The sequence below is a fragment of the Heptranchias perlo genome, chromosome 2, assembly GCF_035084215.1.
Source record: "Heptranchias perlo isolate sHepPer1 chromosome 2, sHepPer1.hap1, whole genome shotgun sequence".
Classification (NCBI taxonomy): domain Eukaryota; kingdom Metazoa; phylum Chordata; class Chondrichthyes; order Hexanchiformes; family Hexanchidae; genus Heptranchias; species Heptranchias perlo.
Window position 1 is genome coordinate 70,350,787 of NC_090326.1, and position 21,870 is coordinate 70,372,656.

General features: G+C 44.3%; 1 protein-coding gene across 6 annotated transcripts in view; it reads right to left on the minus strand.

The window, feature by feature from the left end:
- Nucleotides 1-1,681: 1,681 nt before the first annotated feature.
- rbms3 (RNA binding motif, single stranded interacting protein) overlaps nt 1,682-21,870 on the minus strand; it is a 1,271,925-nt gene continuing 1,251,736 nt past the window's right edge. For 3 of the 6 annotated variants that reach the window (XM_068002709.1, XM_068002698.1, XM_068002724.1), the window contains 3 exons: nt 10,300-10,380; nt 5,737-5,864; nt 1,682-3,016 (listed from right to left, as the gene is read on the minus strand). In XM_068002709.1, the coding sequence (XP_067858810.1) occupies nt 3,010-3,016; nt 5,737-5,864; nt 10,300-10,380 (216 nt within the window). In that variant the 3' untranslated portion in view covers nt 1,682-3,009. Of the gene's footprint in view, nt 3,017-5,732; nt 5,865-10,299; nt 10,381-21,870 lie in introns of those variants that run through there. The other 3 variants (XM_068002704.1, XM_068002730.1, XM_068002716.1) reach the window with 2 other exon arrangements.

Here is a 21,870-nt window from a genome sequence, read left to right on the forward strand (position 1 = left end):
GAGGAGTCATTAAATAGGCATTAGGCTCCTCATAGCTAAAATTGGCAGTTTAGTGTGGCCGTCAGGGATGCCTGAATATTACCCAAGCCAATATGGCCAATTGGACATAGCCCCGCAAAATTGGCCATTGTTGCCCTGGGCATGATGCCCCAGAAATGGGTGAAACAAGGTCCAAATTTGCCTCCTTAGTCTCATTTCTGCTGGTTAGATATTTGGGAATTATTAAAACAATAACTACACAATATTTACTTTCCAAATATTTCATCTATCTTATAAGAATTTTGAAAAATATTAATTGAATTAGACTTAAAGAGCAGGACTGGAATTCTACAAAGAAAATAATTTGGACACTATTAAACATGCTGTAAAAAATAATGACAGACTTTTTCATATGACTTTTCGAAGAAATTACTCTCTGGGCATTCTGAAAAGACTGAACTATGCATTAAGATGTACATGACATAGATTGAATTAGAAATATGATTGAAATCCATCTTGGATAGGCTGACGCAAAAAGTTACTGTGTCATTAACAGTGTTCCAGACTTCTGGTGAGAGCTGACACATTAATTGTGTCTTTAGAGAGGAGGTGAATTGCTTGTTGGTCACTACAGGACACTTTTTGTTTTTGTTCATTGGCTGATATGTCCTAAACCCTAGTTCCAGTACATCAATCACATACTCCAGCACTTCAACCCTTTCCCTCCTGATTTTCTCCCCCTCCTTGTAATCCTTGATTGTCAGCAATATCTTTCATTTCTCTAAATCAGAAGGGAAAGAGTCATTTTTATATAATTTGTCCCATCCAGAACGTTAATAATCAGAACCACCCTTTACCCAATATTGTTCCCTTTACCATGAAATCCCATTGGGAGCACAGCCATGAAATGAATGAAATGCCGATTGTATTACTAAATGACAGCAGCGGCATGTTGCAGTAGCAATATTAACCTTTTAGAATGGGAAACACAACTCCATATTTTGCACAGCATATTTGTGTTGGGTATCACGTGATACCACGCAGACAAATATCAAAGACACAGAGAACACTGTTTCCACCATTAAAATGGTGTCATTTCTTGTCCAGACCCAAAAAATGGAGTCTATGATCTGCTGAGATTTGACAGTACTCATACTATCAATATAGCTCCAGCATAATTCATTCTTGTGACTTACAAAAAAAGCATAATTGAACACTTTAATATCAGATTTTGATTTTAGTTGAGTATAAAAGTGGCATGTCACTGGGGAAGTGGCTGTCCTACCTGCAACCGTTGCCAGTAGGATTAATTAACAAAGTGCCTGGGCATGCAGCAACTATTTCTAGGCTGCTAATGACCTGACGTGTACCTGTACATCTCATCAATGTCCTGTTGAGGCAATCTGCACACAAGAAATGCTGGGCACAAAATAAAATGGGGGAAAAAAGAACTGAAGCTTTGCAAAATGCTGGATAACAGCTGCTCAGCGCACTGGGAGATGGCATAGACTGAGGTAGATAAATGGGCTATCCAGATGCATAAAGTATGAAGGAAGACTGAAAAAGTAATACACTTTGCAAAGGTAACACATAATGCACATTTACAAACACGTGTTAAGGCCAAAGTCAGGACAGAAAAAAAATCGGTATTTTACAGAATTAATCCTTCTTTAGATGTACATGGAGTCCCCCCACCCCCCACCCAATACCAGTGCACCACCAATATTTTTAGATAAACATTCTTACTGTGTATGAGTTATAGAGAGTAACCAGTGGAAGAAAAGTTTAAAGAAAGTAAAGTAAGAACTGGTCCGGCCATGTAGGTCAAATAAAGATTTAAAAAACAACAGAAAAAATCTCTAGCTTCTTGACTGCTTTAGGGTGTCACTTCATCTTTGGTATAAAATAGGCCATCCTTAGGCTGCATTTGATCCACAACTATGAAAATTAAAGACTACAGAAATTGTCCACAATTTCTTCAATCTATTGCTTTTGCTTTGATTTCTTTTTAACCATAAGCTCCTATCTATCTAGTTCGCACCTTTTACTCTTTAGCTTGCATCTGCAAGGTGACAAGCAAAGCAGACTAAAAAAATTTTAAGCTAATAAAAAAGATTGCAAATATAAAGCACTAATTCTGCTGCTAGCAATTATGCTTTGTAAATAAAACAATCTGCCTTAAGCGATAAACTGCATTTTCTACAATGCAGTCATTTTTTTTTCAAATCGCAAAACGCTTCAGCCTTCTGCAAATTGTCAGTTTCCACTGCTTTAAGACAAAATTCATTAAAAGTCTCAGCATTTTTTTTTAGATTTTGTCAGTCGTCCTTGTTCTTTATCAATAAAACCATGTTCTTCTGCAAAAGAAGACAAGCAACATTTTTTTTTGTTTTTTTTTTGTTTTAACCTGTACAGCTTATTAGCATTTTACCTCCCTATAAAGTTAAGCTTTTATCAAATTCTTGCACCAACCACTTGGTCCAAGCACATAATTTCAATCTAGAATTTCTAACGCAATGTTGACAACTGGCTTTGAGAGCCTGACGTCTTCAAAATTAAGGCAATTAAGAGTCAAGATAAATCTTTAGCTAAACGTTTCTGAAAAACCTACAAATTAATAAAAGACATGAAAAAAAGAGTAGCTTAATATCAGAGGAAGACCATTAAACTTTCCTAAAACACTGCAGCTTCCTTCTTCTTCCAAACTTGTCAGTCTTACAGTTCTAAGTCTATCTGAACATACAAATCATTTATATTTTACCTGTTCATCTGAATGAAAAGTCAAAACAATTCCCCTTTATGGGATTTTCTTTCTCTTTTAAAAATAAGCTTTTATAGCAAAATTAAACTGTCAGACTACATCACTGAACCATTTGCACAGCACATAAAAACACTTTTTTTTTGTCAGGTAAGGTAGGAAATAAAAAGCATTCATTCGACGCCTGTGCAAACTGGAAGCCACCTTCATATTCACTGAAGTTTCCTGGTTCAAGGCAATTTTCAGCTCATGATTCCTGTTTTCAGTCCTGTTTACTGTCTGTGGGAATTAAAAATTAAGAAAAATGTCAGATACCACACATGGTTACAGGAAGGAATAGAACCCTATTAACTAAACCCTATATTAATCGGCGGCATATAGAGACACCATTATTCCTGGCCAGAATGGAGATGATTGGGTAATTCCTCCATCAATCAGACCTGGAGACCGCACTGCTGTAAATGACTGGGATTGACTTTACGCACATAATTTGTATGTAACTATCCTCCACTCACTGCATTTTGCTGGAGCATCACCCTGTGTTTATCGGGAGAAGTTGTTGCAGTTTCAGTCATGAGTTCTGTTTGCTGTAGTTCATAGAAGCTCTTTGTAAATAAACTCTGTAGACTGTTTCCTATAGTGCACTGTTTAAACAGACTCTGCTGAGTAACTAGACTTTGTTTGCTGTTAAATACACTGTTTGCTGTGAGTTTTGCCTAAGTCCTGCCTCACCTCCAACTCATTGGCTGACATAGTGGTGTCAATAGACACAGATAAAATCATTTTGGGCTGAGATTATAAAATAAAATATGCACAACTTAAAAAAAAATTGATGATTTTTCTGCTCGATCTTTTCCCCTTTTCCTGAGCAAACTGACTGATGCTGGGAAGAGTTCCACAGGAGTCAGCAGCCTTTCAGTATCTCAACCACCCATTCTTCAGGTGTGAAACAAGGCAGTGATTTGACTCTGGGGGTATTCTGCATTCATCCATCCAGGACAAAGCAGTCTGCCTGATTCACACCCCATCCACCACCCTAAACATTCACACCCTTCACCACCGGCGCACTGTGGCTGCAGTGTGCACCATCCACAGGATGAACTGCAGCAACGCGCCAAGGCTTCTTTGACAGCACCTCCCAAACCCACGACCTCTACCACCTAGAAGGACAAGGGCAGTAGACACATGGGAACAACACCACCTGCACGTTCCCCTCCAAGTCACACACCATCCCGACTTGGAAATGTATCACCGTTCCTTCATCGTCGCTGGGTCAAAATCCTGGAACTCCCTTCCTAACAGCACTGTGGGAGAACCTTCACCACACAGAATGCAGCGGTTCAAGAAGGCGGCTCACCACCACCTTCTCAAGGGCAATTAGGGATGGGCAATAAATGCTGGCCTTGCCAGCGACGCCCACATCCCATGAATGAAAAAAAAAGACACTTTGGGGGCGATTTTTCCATTCACTTCAATGGAAAAGAACTTCAGGTGGAGCATAAAACGGGCTGCCGATTCGCTATTGCCCGTTTTGCATTATCAACAAAGATCAATTTCTCCCCCTTTCAGTCCTATCTGCCTGTCTATTTAAAAAGTGATTGTGTTGGCTATGTGCTGTCATTTTTTCTATCCTGATGTCCATTTCTAGTTTTCATGACAGTTATTTGCTGATTAGCTGCCCTCTGTGTGGCTGTTGCCATTGCAAGAAAGGTAACTGCTTTTTAAAACATCTCTTTTTTCCCAGAGTCTCACTGTGGTGTTGGACACGTGATCAAATGGTGGACCTACATTTGCCCAACCCCTGGAAATCAAGCAAGGAGGAAGATATATAGCTTTCTAGTGGATGTACATCCTGACACAGCATCTTAGTTAGATGGAAGTGTTGTGTAACTCTACAGAGCAGCTTCACCTCCAGTAAAAGAACATTAAAACTAATGACATATGACATAGGGGGATGAATTTCCTTGGGGGTTCTCCCACTCGTCCACTGTAACTTTGGCACAAGAACTGTAGAAATCCTTTGCTCTTGCACTGAAGTTTCAGCAAATCAGTGGGAGATACCCCCCCCGAAAATTCACCGCCTTAATCTTACATTCTGCAACCTTCACAATTCAGAAGCTGAATCTAGATTTGAATGGTGTATTGTTACATTTCTTTCATTCTTTCTTACATTAAAAATAATCAGGAAGTCAGATTTGGAAATATTATGTGTGTAGATTGAAAGCAGTGAAGGGCATCCAGTATTCAAAGAGTTAAAGGGGTAGAAATTTATCTCGGGCGGTTACGCAAAGTGGACAGTATTTCATCGGTTGCATTGATTGGAGCTGAATATCGGGCGGGGCGTATAACGGGCGGCCGATGCGATTCCACCCGCTTTGTACTACCGCCGAGACAAATTTCTACCCCGAAGTCTCCATGAGTGTTTGGAGGAGTGGTTTTGTTCATAGTCAATAGTTACTGGCCCCTGCTGGCTGGACAAGGGGCTTCAATTTAGTGGTGCTGAATGTCTGGCTTGTGCTCAATGCCTGGAATAGAGCTTGCAACCTGATTATATACTAGAAACAATCATAGTATAAATAAAAATTGTCATCTGCGGCCAAATATATCTGGATGAGCATGTATACACAATTAATATCTAACACCCCAGATTTTCATATGGACTAGGCTGTAAGTGGGCTATGAAAATAAATACTAACTGGAAAATAAATGTTATATTTAATATGTCTCTGCCTCTGGGTAATAAGATTAAGTACTGTCAGGGAATCTCTTAAGGTGTACCCAGTTGATGAAATTCTTTGCAATAATCATCAGTTGATGACTATTCAGCTTATTGTGACAGGTGTGGATTGATTGTGTCGCTGTAGATTACTCAGGAAATGGTCCATCGGGATTCAGTAACAATCACTAGTTGCAAACACTCATTCAGTCCTTAAACCTTGGAGTACCCATTCTCCATTGCCGCTTTCACCATCTATGTATCCACTAAAAAGAACACTTACTTAGCTTGTTGGTAAGAATAGGTAGGCGCATGTTCATTGGTTGTTTCCACTGGTATCTGTTGTTGTTGGCCACTGGCTTCCTGTGATGAAGGCGCTACCGTCTGTGGGGAGGTATCAGCAACAACACCCTGAAGTTAGGAAGGAAGCAAAATCGTATGAGACCTCTACTCACCTCCGTTATGATGATACAGTCCACAACAGCCTGTTACAGTGTAAGAACATCAGTATCTGCAAAATGAGAAACAGCATTCTCTCCTCCTTAGAACTCAATGGGGGTAATTTTGACTTGTGCAACATGGGTGATAGCGAGTTGGCAGACCGTTTTGCATCTCTCCCGATTTTTATTTCCTTGAAGTCAATGGAGAGAAATGCAAAATGGTCTGTCGATTCGCTATCAGCCATTTTACACTATCGCACAAAGTCAAGACTACCGCCAATCTGTCTAGTGGATTTGTGTTGTAGGCAGCATCCATCATTTGTTACCTTTAGTTCCTTACTCTTAAAACTATTAGCTTATCTTTGATCAATTTGCCCGAGAATTTGCTACAGAATGATGTAAGTCCAGGAATCAGTTACCATCCTTTGTACCCTTTCTAATGCATCAATGTTCTTTGTGGGGATATGACCAAAATTGAGTATAATATCATTAGTAATGTCGCATTAATATATTGTACAGAGTTACTTTTAACCAGTCATAATCACATTTTCTCATTCAAGTCGGCAATGAACAGCATATTCAGCAGTCGTATTTGTATGGGGAAGGTTTCGGTATGTTTCTAGAGTTATTTCATTTTGTTAAACACAAGCTCAAAAACATAAGATCAAAAAACTAAGTTCAGAGTATGACTGTTCCAAAAAAAACCTGGATAGCATACTGGGCTAGAACAATAAAAATATATTCCACTGAGGAAAAAAGGGTGTAAAAGAAATGACAGCCATCCGTGGCTAAGTAAAGAAATTAAGGATAGTATCCGACTAAAAACAAGGACATATAAGGTAGCCAAACTTAGTGGGAGGATAGAAGATTGGGAAGTCTTCAAAAGACAGCAAAAAGTAACGAAAGGATTGATTAAGAAAGGGAAGATAGATTATGAAAATAAATTAGCACAAAATATAAAAACAGATAGCAAGAGTTTCTACAGTTATATAAAAAGAAAAAGGGTGGCTAAGGCAAACGTAGGTCCCTTAGAGGATGAGACCGGGAAATTAATGGTGGGAAACACAGAGATGGCAAAAATGCTGAACAAATATTTTGTTTCAGTCTTTACGGTAGAGGTCACTAAGAATATCCCAACACTAGACAAACAGGGGGCTCGAGGGGGGGAGGAGCTAAATACGATTAAAATCACTAAGGAATTGGTACTCAGTAAATTAATGGGACTCAAGGCGGATAAATCCCCTGGACCTGATGGCTTACATCCGAGGGTCTTGAGGGGAGTGGCAGTAGGGATTGTGGATGCTTTGGTAATAATTTTCCAAAATTCTCTGGACTCGGCAAAGGTCCCGGCAGATTGGAAAACTGCCAATGTAACACCCTTATTTAAAAAGGGTAGTAGGCAGAAGGCTGGAAATTTTGGAGTCTATTATTAAGAAGACAGTAGCGGAACATTTGGATAAACATAATTTAATAGGACAAAGTCAGCATGGCTTTACGAAGGGGAAGTCATGTCTGACAAATTTGCTTGAGTTCTTTGAGGACATAACGTACAGGGTGGATAAAGGGGAACCAGTGGACGTAGTGTATTTAGACTTCCAGAAGGCATTCGACAAGGTGCCACATAAAAGATTATTGCTCAAGATAAAGAATCACTGGATTGGGGGTAATATTCTGGCATGCGTGGAGGATTGGTTATCTAACAGGAAGCAGAGAGTTGGGATAAATGGTTCATTCTCGGACTGGCAACCAGTAGCCAGTGGTGTTCCGCAGGGGTCGGTGCTGGGTCCCCAACTCTTTACAATCTATATTAACGATTTGGAGGAGGGGACCGAGTGTAACGTTTCAAAGTTTGCAGATGATACAAAGATGGGAGGGAAAGTGGAGAGTGAGGAGGACATAAAAAACCTACAGGGGGATATAGACAGACTGGGTGAGTGGGCGGAGATTTGGCAGATGCAATACAATATTGGAAAATGTGAGGTTATGCACTTTGGCAGGAAAAATCAGAGAGCAAGTTATTATCTCAATGGCGAGAAACTGGAAAGTACTGCAGTACAAAGGGATCTGGGGGTCCTAGTGCAAGAAAATCAAAAAGTTAGTATGCAGGTGCAGCAGGTGATCAAGAAGGCCAACGGAATGTTGGCTTTTATTGCTAGGGGGATAGAATATAAAAACAGGGAGGTATTGGTGAGACCGCACCTGGAATACTGCATACAGTTTTGGTGTCCATACTTAAGAAAAGACATACTTGCTCTCGAGGCAGTACAAAGAAGGTTCACTCGGTTAATCCCGGGGATGAGGGGGCGGACATATGAGGAGAAGTTGAGTAGATTGAGACTCTACTCATTGGAGTTCAGAAGAATGAGAGGCGATCTTATTGAAACATATAAGATTGTGAAGGGGCTTGATCGGGTGGATGCGGTAAGGATGTTCCCAAGGATGGGTGAAACTGGAACTAGGGGGCATAATCTTAGAATAAGGGGCTGCACTTTCAAAACTGAGATGAGGAGAAACTTCTTCACTCAGAGGGTAGTAGGTCTGTGGAATTTGCTGCCCCAGGAAGCTGTGGAAGCTACATCATTAAATAAATTTAAAACAGAAATCGACAGTTTCCTAGAAGTAAAGGGAATTAGGGGTTACGGGGAGCGGGCAGGAAATTGGACATGAATTTAGATTTGAAGTTAGGATCAGATCAGCCATGATCTTATTGAATGGCGGAGCAGGCTCGACGGGCCGATTGGCCTACTCCTGCTCCTATTTTTAATTTTTAAAAAATGACCTTTTATCTCTGGAACCTGGGCTGAAATACAGCCTGGGGTAATAAGATGACAGTTTCTCCACTGTTGGCTGTAAAGGTCTTAAATGTAATGAGTTAAGGCATTCTTAACCCAACTTCTAGTAAGAACAGGCCTACACCACAAACTGTCTACAAATTGGCATTAAGCTGGCAATCGTACGAAGGCAACAAGGATGGCTCATGTTGGAAGTTGGAATATTCACAAGAAGTACTCATCTGACTTTAAGGTTCAGGCACATTTAGTAACACAGAATAAGGAATCTGAATGTGTTAAACCACATTTTGAAATGATTGATGCAAGCAACTTTTCCATTACCAGGTCTAATGAGCACAACATTTACAGAAAAATACAAATGCAAGTATCACTGTTCAAATTATGTTGATCAGGGTTGGAAAAACAAACCAAACTACTGTGATTTGGTTAGATGAGGCCAGAATTGTGCAAGGGATTTGGAAGTGGGATGCCTGGTTAGACAAATCATAGCATCAAAGCCCTCATTAGCCAAACCATTGCTTTGGATAGCATTGGTGCCAAGAGGGCAAAGGGGAAATTCATGGACAAGTAGCAGTTTGATTTGGAGAAGGAGAGATAAAGCCTAGACCTTGAAGTGAATAGGTGTAGCCATCAGTCTTGACTCAGTTTAATCACCTTCGAAAACTTTCAATCCTAACAGAGTCTGTTCATTCTCATGGTGAGCTTCTATAATCTTCCAATCGTGATTTTTTTTTAAAGTTAAGGAATTCCAAACATATAGTTTTATTAAAAATATACTTGTGATAGCTAGTAATATAGTACATTGGTTTATCCTATGTTATAGGATAGGATTTTACATGTCATTCTTCACATGAGTTGTTGATGATCAAGGAAAGAGCTGGGTAGAGTTTAGTGTCTGTTCATAGGGAGAGAGAGAAAATCAGACAACAAATCATATGGGTTACTCTTGTAGCCTTCTAGCAGCCAAATAAAGACAGAGATAGAGGGAGGGAGGGCGAGAGCAGGGGAGAGAAAGAGAGAGGCCCACCCAGTCAGCCTAGGGTACACTATATAAATCAAAGTAAACCTCAAGGAGGGAAAGAAAAGTTATTTTAAAAAATGGAAGGATGGATGCTCATGAAGGAAAATAAACCTCTGTGCTCTATTTTGGTTTTCATCCAAGTCAGGGTTATCTGTACTGGGGATTGGAGACTTTCCATTTTCAGGTGAAGAGTGTCAGCATTAAGCAATCCCAGGTTAGCAATCACAAGATTAGTCACAGAATAAAGCCCTCTCTACCCTACCCCAACAATGTGCTTGATCATCAATTGAGAAGAGCACTTCCTACTGCACCCGAGTCACAATTTCCATTTCGCACATCAATCATCCCGTGACCTTTCTAAGTGAATTGGCAGTTAATTGGTCCACACCACTAGGAACTCGGTTAAAACTGCTCAAACTCATTTCACATAGGATCCTTTGAGCTAAAAGACAGACAAAACTTTCATCCCATCAGTCTGGGCTAGATTTGGTGCCTATATTTAGGATTGTACTAAGATTAATAACAGTTTGTAATAAATAAAACTGCACAATTGAGGCATGCATCACCCAGGAGAGGAGGGTCCATATACTTACTTCAACAGGGACAGCTGCTGGAGGCACAGGAGTGTACTGGGGAATGTAGGTCCCTTGCATAGGTGCTGCAGCAGTCATGTACTGTAAAAATACAAGAGGATTACTTAAGATTTTTCTGCTTGGACCAAAGAATGATAAAGCACATTTGTAAAGTGGGGGTGTCTAGGACAAGGGGATATAACCTTAAAATCAGACCAGGCCTTTCAGGAGAGAAGTTAGGAAACACTTCTTCACGCAAAGGGTGGTAGAAGTAAAGGGAATTAGGGGTTACGGGGAGCGGGCAGGAAATTGGACATGAATTTAGATTTGAGGTTAGGATCAGATCAGCCATGATCTTATTGACTGGCGGAGCAGGCTCGAGGGGCCGATTGGCCTACTCCTGCTCCTATTTCTTATGTTCTAAGTGTGGAACTCTCTCCCACAAAAAACAGTAGATGCTAGCTCAATTAATAATTTTAAATCTATGATCAATAGATTTTTGCTTGCCACGGGTATTAAGGAATTGGAGCCAAGGTGGGTAAATGGATTTAGGGTACAGATCAGTCATGATCTCATTGAATGGCGGAACAGGCTCGAGGGGCTGAATGGCCTACTCCTGTTCCTATGTTCCTAAAGCTCAATACAATGCAAGAAGACAATAGTAAATCATAAAATAAAAGACTAATTAGAAAATAGGATATTAAATGCAAGACAACCGTATAATTTGTGCACAGCAGTTTTTGTTTGTTCTGCAAATTTTACCTAAATAAATTTAGAGTTTCCTGAAAAGCTAGGTGAATCTCTAAACATCAAATAGAAATTCTGTCTTTGGAGCATCTACCACAGTGGTATCCTGAGTGTCGCATGTCTAAGTATGTTTGTGTATGTCATTTGACAGATGATGGGATAAGCCTTTGGAGTCATATTATCCCACAATGCCACCCCACAGACCAGCTGAATCAGAAGAAATTAACTCTTAGTTTGCCAGGAAATTCCTGTCTTCTTGGGCCAATTAAATTTGTTCATTTTCAGCTCATACTGTGGTGCTGAAACGCTACTCAAGCAATCAAGCTACTGTAATATCAGGAGTCACTTTATTTTACTGTGATATTAATCCTGTGAAACTACATCTAAAACACAACTTCAAGTAAAATAAAAAGGAAACATTTTAATTCTGTTCACCATCGCTTGTATTTTCTCGCTTTATCTGTCCTACTTTTATTTTTGATACTTTAATTTTTATTTTTTCCTACTTAATCTATCACAACTTCCTCTAAAAATTAAGTTTTAAGCTTTCTATTTACCTTGGGAGAAGATTTCCTCTGGATGCACTGTGCAGTGAAATTATAAACGCATTCTTTGATGATTTGCTCTACATAGTGCGCAGAAGAAATCTTCCCCCATCCCATTTCATCATTCTCTTGCCTTCCACCATATGTTAAGGAGGTTATAGCACATTTACCAAAGATGCACATGGATCATTCTTTGATCAAAACCAAGAGAACAATGACAGAATGAGTATACTTGGTAGCACCCCATAAAACCACAGATGATGGGATAAGCCTTTGGAGTCATATTATCCCACAATGCCACTCCACATCATAAAACCCAACAGCACTCAAATAAGTAAACTTGTCCGTGGCACTGATTTGTTCCCTACCTTGTCATTCCTTTCTGGGCTTTTAAAACAACTGTATCATTGAATATGGATATGTGCAGAACATGGGCACTTACAGAATATGGAGTCATGTTACCGTCTCAAAATATAGTTACAGATAATTGACTGAGATGGAAATTTTGGACTAAGGCCCGATGGTACACGTAAGGACCACGCACAGTATTGTGCTTCTGTGTTCACCGTGGGGTCACATATTGTTCCGGTCAGGGCTTTTTATTTCAATTTTTATTGTGGCAGTATGTAATTTTGTGAGCAGGGACTCTTACTGGTAAGTTGTTAGGTAACAGAGGTAGTTAGTTCATGGCAGTATTTTCTCTCTGTGAAGACAGTGAGAGAAAATAGACACACAAAAGACACCCTACCATTTTTAGATATGTCGCAACTATTAAAACTACTGTGATGATCCAAGCAAGAATTTTATGTACAGATTATATTAAACAAAAACACAATAATACATATCACAGGAATGAAGCTGAATTCTACCCTTGCCCATTAAAGATTTTTCAATATTTTAATAAGCATAAATTTGTTGTAATTACTCTTTGTTGGCACTCAATCTGTCATCACACTCTTTGCATGTAATTTATATTTGTAAAGAACAGCTAAAATGAAACCTGCAATGTCAATGATTTTAAGCATGTTCGGAAGCAATCTTCCTCATTAGTCTAATTGCTTCCGTGTCAGTGCAATATCATTGCTGACTGGCTGATTAATCTGTTAATCTGAGCTACGTATAGACTATTTCAAAGTTGCATCATCTCATGCTTGATCTGCCATGCCAACCAAACTTGCAGTACTTAGCGCTCATTAATCACAAAGTATTTATATTTCATACTTTCCCCCCCTTCGGCAGATTATTTTGTGCCTTTTACGTATACCCTCTACACTACACACTATTTCCCAATTGAGAAAGCAGCGAGGACACCTGCTTACTGGTTTCTTTGCCAAAGCTCCTTTGCAGTTGACCACGACTAGGTCAGGCAGCCAAACTGCCTGCTGATTTTCCTTTCTTGCCTGTGGAGAAGCGGCTGGAAACTCTGTGTAGGAATTGCATGTGAGATCCCAGGGAAAATTCACCAAGGTTCCGCTCCCAATGCAGAGCCTTGTTGGAAGGGGAGCGCAGGTCGAAGAATTGGCTTTAGTGTTACAGCCCAATCTGCACTCCTATGTATTGATGTTCGGTGCTGGGAGTGGAGCCTCGCTGGATTACCCTCCGAGGTCTTACCTCCCTGGTGCAAAGCTGGGCTGGACCCAAGGGAGCTACTTACTGACGAGGCTGGTGGCTAATGGCAACTGAGCTGCTATGTGGCAAGTTGGAAACTCAAAATAGTGGGTCTCCTCAGAGCTCCAACAATAACATCTAACATTTAATTTCCCCTATATAAGATTTTTTTTTAAACTTAACTAGATGGCAGGAGCATGATACAAAAAAAGTACGCACTCCACCTTTCCCTTTAAGCCTTCATCAAAGCACACCCTGTTGTGATAAACAATCAAGAAAAGATAAAAATCCTTTCATTCTTTTAGTCGTAGCTGTTGACGGGGAAAACACCATCTCAACAATATGACCATCCAGGAGATGGATTGTGAGTAGCTGGCAAAGACAGGGCAGCCTGACCCTGTAAAGATATAATTTGATTCATTTAATAATGCCATGAACACTGCACAGACTGTGCACAGTAAAACCCAATGCTCACAATAGTGTTGTACACATCCTCCCTTTGCGGTGGATTCTGCTGGCACGCTGCCTAAGTCTTCAAACGCTTCACACATTTCAAATCCCTGCTCCCAAAGTAGAAAGTGAGAATCTAAATTTAAACAGGGGCCTTGTGTTTGCCAAGTGCCCATAATTAACTTGCATAAAAGGCTAACCCCTTTTAAGGTCTACACCACAATGTGTGAAATGGAGGCCAATAGTGTCCATGTTTGTTCAGAAAGTTTACACATAATGTCAGGTCAAATGAAACCAGTTAAATATTGACAGGCTCTGGATTCTAAATTACTTTATTTCATCATAGAGCTGCAAAGTACCAGGGGACTTGTAGTTCAACTTTCATCTGACCCTCATGGGAGTTGTGGCTTATATAAACAACTACAGTTCCCAGATTATGCAGCTGCAAACTTCATGCACAAAATGAGCCAAAGGCTCCCTTTTCCTGCTTGCTTGGCCTTTTATTATTAATTTCTGATTTATCCTTTGGTTTTCTCCTCTCACCTGTTCTCTCCTAAAAGCAGCAGCTCACTCTGGGGTCTGCTTCCACACATGGTGCTGGCCCCCAGCTCTCCACTGAAGCGGTCATTCTTCATGTGCTCGTTTGGAAGTGAGTGTCACCAAGCTGCTCAACTATATTAGTCATTGCAGCCCGTCCATGCTTTACATTTACCCACACACATTTCCAGCAGGGGTCACTGAATATCAATCTGGAATGGGAATCCAGGTTGAATTTTCCCCATCTTAGGTCAAGGATGCTGAGACCAACAGTCGTGGTCCTATTGCTGGCCCCACTGAGATCAGGTAAGTCAGTACACATCAGGGATCAAACATGGAGGGCTAGAACTTTGTCTGTTTAGCTTCCGAAGCCTCCAGTATGGCGGGCAGGAAGCGTACACTCATTACAAGTCAGAAGTGCGCTGCCCACCATATTGGTGAAGGCCAAAAAATTGGCAAGCAGTGCTCACACCTGAAACAAGCATTATACCTTTGCATATGCAAATAAGAGACCTAACGCCTGTTTCAGGCCCCACCCCCTGCAAGATTAGCTTGCTCTGAGGCAGCCGGTGCTGGCTACACTTAGGAAAACTAGGTTTATATGAAGTCACAAGCTCTAAGGCAAGAGTTTAAAATACACTTACCTGAGCGTGGAGCCGGGAGGAGCAGGAGTGCTCTTCTTGACCCCATATTCAAAGAACGCGAACCACTGCATGCCATCGCGCCCCCCCTCCCACCATCCCAATCGGCAGCCCTACCTCGGGAACCCTGTCACCTCCCTTCCTGACCGGTCGCCCCCTTGTCCCCCTTCCCAACCCGATCAGCCCCCTTCCCGACCCGATCGACCCCCTTCCCGACCCAATCGTCCCACTTCTCGATTGCCCCCTTCCTCTTTTACCTGAGCGCCACTGTGACACTAGCAGCAGCCCGATCTTCAATCTCACTTCATTGGCAAACTGATTGTTACTGTCCGCAGCTCGTGGGCTCGGTGGAAACGAGGCCCGGGGCCCAATATCGGGTGTGTCTCAGGGTTCCCATTCAAGCGCAGGGACAATTCCCTGCGCCCCCTCCCCAAATTCCTAGACGAGGGTCAACCTGGTTCATATGACTCAGTGTAAAATGATGCACTGATTCTATCCACTGTTTGAGGGCAGTATGCGCAATCGAGTAATTTCTGAGTGACCGTCAGCAGAAAATTCAGTTCCTAGAGGAGCAGTGTGAAGACAGTCTAGGCACAGTGTGAACACGGTCTAAGGAACAGTTTGAACACAGTCTACGAGCAGTGTGAACACGGTCTAGGCACAGTGTGAACACGGTCTAAGGAACAGTTTGAACACAGTCTAAGGAACAGTTTGAACACAGTCTACGAGCAGTGTGAACACGGTCTAGGCACAGTGTGAACACGGTCTAAGGAACAGTTTGAACACAGTCTAAGGAACAGTTTGAACACAGTCTACGAGCAGTGTGAACACGGTCTAGGCACAGTGTGAACACGGTCTAAGGAACAGTTTGAACACAGTCTACGAGCAGTGTGAACGCAGTCTAGGCACAGTGTGAACACGGTCTAAGGAACAGTTTGAACACAGTCTACGAGCAGTGTGAACACAGTCGAGGCACAGTGTGAACACGGTCTAAGGAACAGTTTGAACACAGTCTACGAGCAGTGTGAACGTGAACTGAGGAGAAGTGTGAATGTGAACTGAGGAGCAGTGTGAACATGGTCTACGAGTAGTGTGAACATGGTCGAGGATCAGCTTGAGCATGGTCTACGAACAGAGTGAACAGGGTCTACGAACAGAGTGAACACGGTCTACGAACAGAGTGAACACGGTCTACGAGCAGAGTGAACACGGTCTACGAGCAGAGTGAACACGGTCGAGGAGCAGTGTGAACACGGTCTAAGGAGCAGTGTGAACACAGTCTACGAGCAGTGTGAACACGGTCTACGAGCAGTGTGAACACGGTCGAGGAACAGTGTGAACACGGTCTACGAGCAGTGTGAACACGGTCTAGGAGCAGAGTGAACATGGTCTACGAGCAGTGTGAACATGGTCTACGAGCAGTGTGAACACGGTCTACGAGCAGTGTGAACACGGTCTGGGAGCAGAGTGAACAGGGTCTACGAACAGAGTGAACACGGTCTACGAACAGAGTGAACACAGTCTACGAGCAGAGTGAACACGGTCGAGGAGCAGTGTGAACAGGGTCTAAGGAGCAGTGTGAACACAGTCTACGAGCAGTGTGAACACGGTCGAGGAACAGTGTGAACACGGTCTACGAGCAGTGTGAACACGGTCTACGAGCAGTGTGAACACGGTCTGGGAGCAGAGTGAACACGGTCTGGGAGCAGAGTGAACACGGTCTGGGAGCAGTGTGAACACGGTCGAGGAACAGTGTGAACACGGTCTACGAGCAGTGTGAACACGGTCTACGAGCAGTGTGAACACGGTCTGGGAGCAGAGTGAACACGGTCTGGGAGCAGAGTGAACACGGTCTGGGAGCAGAGTGAACACGGTCTACGAGCAGAGTGAACACGGTCGAGGAGCAGTGTGAACACGGTCTAAGGAGCAGTGTGAACACGGTCTGGGAGCAGAGTGAACACGGTCAACGAGCAGTGTGAACACGGTCGAGGAACAGTGTGAACACGGTCTACGAGCAGTGTGAACACGGTCTACGAGCAGAGTGAACACGGTCTGGGAGCAGAGTGAACACGGTCTGGGAGCAGAGTGAACACGGTCTGGGAGCAGAGTGAACACGCTCTACGAGCAGAGTGAACGCGGTCTACGAGCAGTGTGAACATGGTCTACGAGCAGTGTGAACATAGTCTACGAGCAGAGTGAACACGGTCGAGGAGCAGAGTGAACACGGTCTACGAGCAGAGTGAACATGGTCGAGGAGCAGAGTGAACACGGTCTGGGAGCAGAGTGAACACGGTCTACGAGCAGAGTGAACACGGTCTACGAGCAGTGTGAACACGGTCTACGAGCAGAGTGAACACGGTCTGGGAGCAGAGTGAGCACGGTCTGGGAGCAGAGTGAACATGGTCTGGGAGCAGAGTGAGCACGGTCTGGGAGCAGAGTGAACACAGTCTAGGAGCAGAGTGAACACAGTCTAGGAGCAGAGTGAACACGGTCTAGGAGCAGAGTGAACACGGTCTACGAGCAGTGTGAACACGGTTGAGGAGCAGAGTGAACACGGTCGAGGAGCAGTGTGAACAAGGTCTCGGAGCAGTGTGAACACGGTCTAGGAGCAGAGTGAACACGGTCTATGAGCAGTGTGAACACGGTTGAGGAGCAGTGTGAACACGGTCGAGGAGCAGTGTGAACACGGTCGAGGAGCAGTGTGAACACGGTCGAGGAGCAGAGTGAACACAGTCGAGGAGCAGTGTGAACATGGTCTAGACGCAGTGTGAACACGGTCTATGAGCAGAGTGAGCATGGTCTGGGAGCAGAGTGAACACAGTCTACGAGCAGAGTGAACACGGTCTACGAGCAGAGTGAGCACGGTCGAGGAGCAGAGTGAACACCGTCTGGGAGCAGAGTGAACACGGTCTGGGAGCAGAGTGAACACGGTCTATGAGCAGAGTGAACACGGTCTATGAGCAGTGTGAGCACGGTCGAGGAGCAGTGTGAACACCGTCTGGGAGCAGAGTGAACATGGTCTATGAGCAGAGTGAACACGGTCTATGAGCAGTGTGAGCACGGTCGAGGAGCAGTGTGAACACCGTCTGGGAGCAGAGTGAACACGGTCTATGAGCAATGTGAACACGGTCTGGGAGCAGTGTGAACACGGTCTATGAGCAGAGTGAACACGGTCTATGAGCAGTGTGAACACAGTCGAGGAGCAGTGTGAACACGGTCTACGAGCAGAGTGAACACGGTCGAGGAGCAGAGTGAACACGGTCTGGGAGCAGAGTGAACACGGTCTGGGAGCAGAGTGAACACGGTCTACGAGCAGTGTGAACACGATCTAAGGAGCAGAGTGAACACGGTCTGGGAGCAGAGTGAACACGGTCTGGGAGCAGAGTGAACACGGTCTATGAGCAGTGTGAACACGGTCTGGGAGCAGAGTGAACACAGTCTATGAGCAGTGTGAACACGGTCTATGAGCAGAGTGAACACGGTCGAGGAGCAGAGTGAACACGGTCGAGGAGCAGTGTGAACACGGTCGAGGAGCAGAGTGAACACGGTCTGGGAGCAGAGTGAACACGGTCTATGAGCAGAGTGAACACAGTCGAGGAGCAGTGTGAACACGGTCTACGAGCAGTGTAAACACAGTCTATGAGCAGAGTGAACACGGTCGAGGAGCAGTGTGAACACGGTCTATGAGCAGAGTAAACACAGTCTATGAGCAGAGTGAACACGGTCGGGGAGCAGAGTGAACACGGTCTATGAGCAGAGTGAACACGGTCTGGGAGCAGTGTGAACACGGTCTATGAGCAGTGTAAACACGGTCTACGAGCAGTGTGAACACGGTCGAGGAGCAGAGTGAACACGGTCGAGGAGCAGAGTGAACACGGTCTGGGAGCAGAGTGAACACGGTCTATGAGCAGAGTGAACACGGTCGGGGAGCAGAGTGAACACGGTCTATGAGCAGAGTGAACACGGTCTATGAGCAGTGTAAACACAGTCTATGAGCAGAGTGAACACGGTCGGGGAGCAGAGTGAACACGGTCTATGAGCAGAGTGAACATGGTCTATGAGCAGAGTGAACACGGTCTGGGAGCAGTGTGAACACGGTCTATGAGCAGAGTGAACACGGTCTATGAGCAGAGTGAGCACGGTCGAGGAGCAGTGTGAACACGGTCTATGAGCAGAGTGAACACGGTATGGGAGCAGAGTGAACACGGTCTGGGAGCAGTGTGAACACGGTCTATGAGCAGAGTGAACACGGTCTATGAGCAGAGTGAGCACGGTCGAGGAGCAGTGTGAACACGGTCTATGAGCAGAGTGAACACGGTCTGGGAGCAGAGTGAACACGGTCTGGGAGAAGAGTGAACACGGTCTGGGAGCAGAGTGAACACGGTCTACGAGCAGAGTGAACACGATCTAAGGAGCAGAGTGAACACGGTCGAGGAGCAGAGTGAACACGGTCCATGAGCAGTGTGAACACAGTCGAGGAGCAGTGTGAACACAGTCGAGGAGCAGTGTGAACACGGTCTATGAGCAGTGTGAACACGGTCGAGGAGCAGTGTGAACACAGTCGAGGAGCAGTGTGAACACGGTCTATGAGCAGAGTGAACACGGTCAATGAGCAGAGTGAACACAGTCGAGGAGCAGTGTGAACACGGTCAATGAGAAGAGTGAACACAGTCGAGGAGCAGAGTGAACACGGTCTATGAGCAGAGTGAACACGGTCGAGGAGCAGTGTGAACACGGTCTATGAGCAGAGTGAACACGGTCTGGGAGCAGAGTGAACACGGTCTGGGAGCAGAGTGAACACGGTCTGGGAGCAGAGTGAACACGGTCTACGAGCAGAGTGAACACGATCTAAGGAGCAGAGTGAACACGGTCGAGGAGCAGAGTGAACACGGTCCATGAGCAGTGTGAACACAGTCGAGGAGCAGTGTGAACACAGTCGAGGAGCAGTGTGAACACGGTCTATGAGCAGTGTGAACACGGTCGAGGAGCAGTGTGAACACAGTCGAGGAGCAGTGTGAACACGGTCTATGAGCAGAGTGAACACGGTCAATGAGCAGAGTGAACACAGTCGAGGAGCAGTGTGAACACGGTCAATGAGCAGAGTGAACACAGTCGAGGAGCAGTGTGAACACGGTCTATGAGCAGAGTGAGCACGGTCGAGGAGCAGTGTGAACACGGTCTATGAGCAGAGTGAACACGGTCAATGAGCAGAGTGAACACAGTCGAGGAGCAGTGTGAACACGGTCTATGAGCAGAGTGAACACGGTCAATGAGCAGAGTGAACACAGTCGAGGAGCAGTGTGAACACGGTCAATGAGCAGAGTGAACACAGTCGAGGAGCAGTATGAACACGGTCTATGAGCAGAGTGAACACGGTCAATGAGCAGAGTGAACACAGTCGAGGAGCAGTGTGAACACGGTCTATGAGCAGAGTGAACACGGTCAATGAGCAGAGTGAACACAGTCGAGGAGCAGTGTGAACACGGTCAATGAGCAGAGTGAACACAGTCGAGGAGCAGTGTGAACACGGTCAATGAGCAGAGTGAACACAGTCGAGGAGCAGTGTGAACACGGTCAATGAGCAGAGTGAACACAGTCGAGGAGCAGTGTGAACACGGTCTATGAGCAGAGTGAACACGGTCAATGAGCAGAGTGAACACAGTCGAGGAGCAGTGTGAACACGGTCTATGAGCAGAGTGAACACGGTCAATGAGCAGAGTGAACACAGTCGAGGAGCAGTGTGAACACGGTCTATGAGCAGAGTGAACACGGTCAATGAGCAGAGTGAACACAGTCGAGGAGCAGAGTGAACACGGTCTATGAGCAGAGTGAACACGGTCTATGAGCAGTGTGAACACGGTCTATGAGCAGAGTGAACACGGTCAATGAGCAGAGTAAAAACAGTCGAGGAGCAGTGTGAACACGGTCTAAGGAGCAGAGTGAACACGGTCTATGAGCAGAGTGAACACGGTCGAGGAGCAGAGTGAACACAGTCGAGGAGCAGTGTGAACACGGTCTATGAGCAGAGTGAACACGGTCTATGAGCAGTGTGAACACGGTCGAGGAGCAGAGTGAACACAGTCGAGGAGCAGTGTGAACACGGTCTATGAGCAGAGTGAACACGGTCGAGGAGCAGAGTGAACACAGTCGAGGAGCAGTGTGAACACGGTCTATGAGCAGAGTGAACACGGTCTATGAGCAGAGTGAACACGGTCGAGGAGCAGAGTGAACATGGTCGAGGAGCAGTATGAACACGGTCTACCAGCAGTGTGAACACGGTCAATGAGCAGAGTGAACACAGTCGAGGAGCAGTGTGAACACGGTCTACCAGCAGTATGAACACGATCTAAGGAGCAGAGTGGACGTGGTCTAAGGAACAGAGTGAACATGGCCATGGGTGTCTTGCACTGTGAACATGGTCATTGTTGGACTTGGAGCAGAGAGATCATGGCCAGTACTGTCTACAACGGGGCTGTACTTGACCCAATTATATCCTGTGGCTAATATAAATACACCTAGAACGTATGGCCCTGAATTTGCATGGAATTCTCCTGATCTCTTGCTGTAACTTCAATAGGAGATTCGTGGAATCCACAGAGAAACAGTGCAAATGCCCTTATTTTCTACACTGGCTCCACCTCTCCGGGGGTTCCACTGATCTCCCACAGGTGAACCCCCACAGAAATTCTAGGCCTGTATTTTTTCATTTGAACCTTTTTTTGTGCAATTGTAGAACTATAGAAAGTATTCCTATCAAATCTTTCCTTTATTTGTATACCCCAAAAATGACCATTGTAAGAAAAACATTTCATGCAAATCTAAGACTTCCCAGTTGTTGCACATTTTATAACATGGTTTGGCCTCAGAGGAACAGCTGGTATATTGCAGTGTCACCGTCTCCAACTTAATTCAGCTCTACCACTGAACAGTACTGTTTGGAAATGAATTTCACTGATATCATGAGAAAGTTTGAATCTGGAATAATTAACTTCATTGTGTCAAAGCATTGAGCAGTTGTCATCCTGTTGAGTGACATATTCATTCACAGTCCCATAATGCAAACT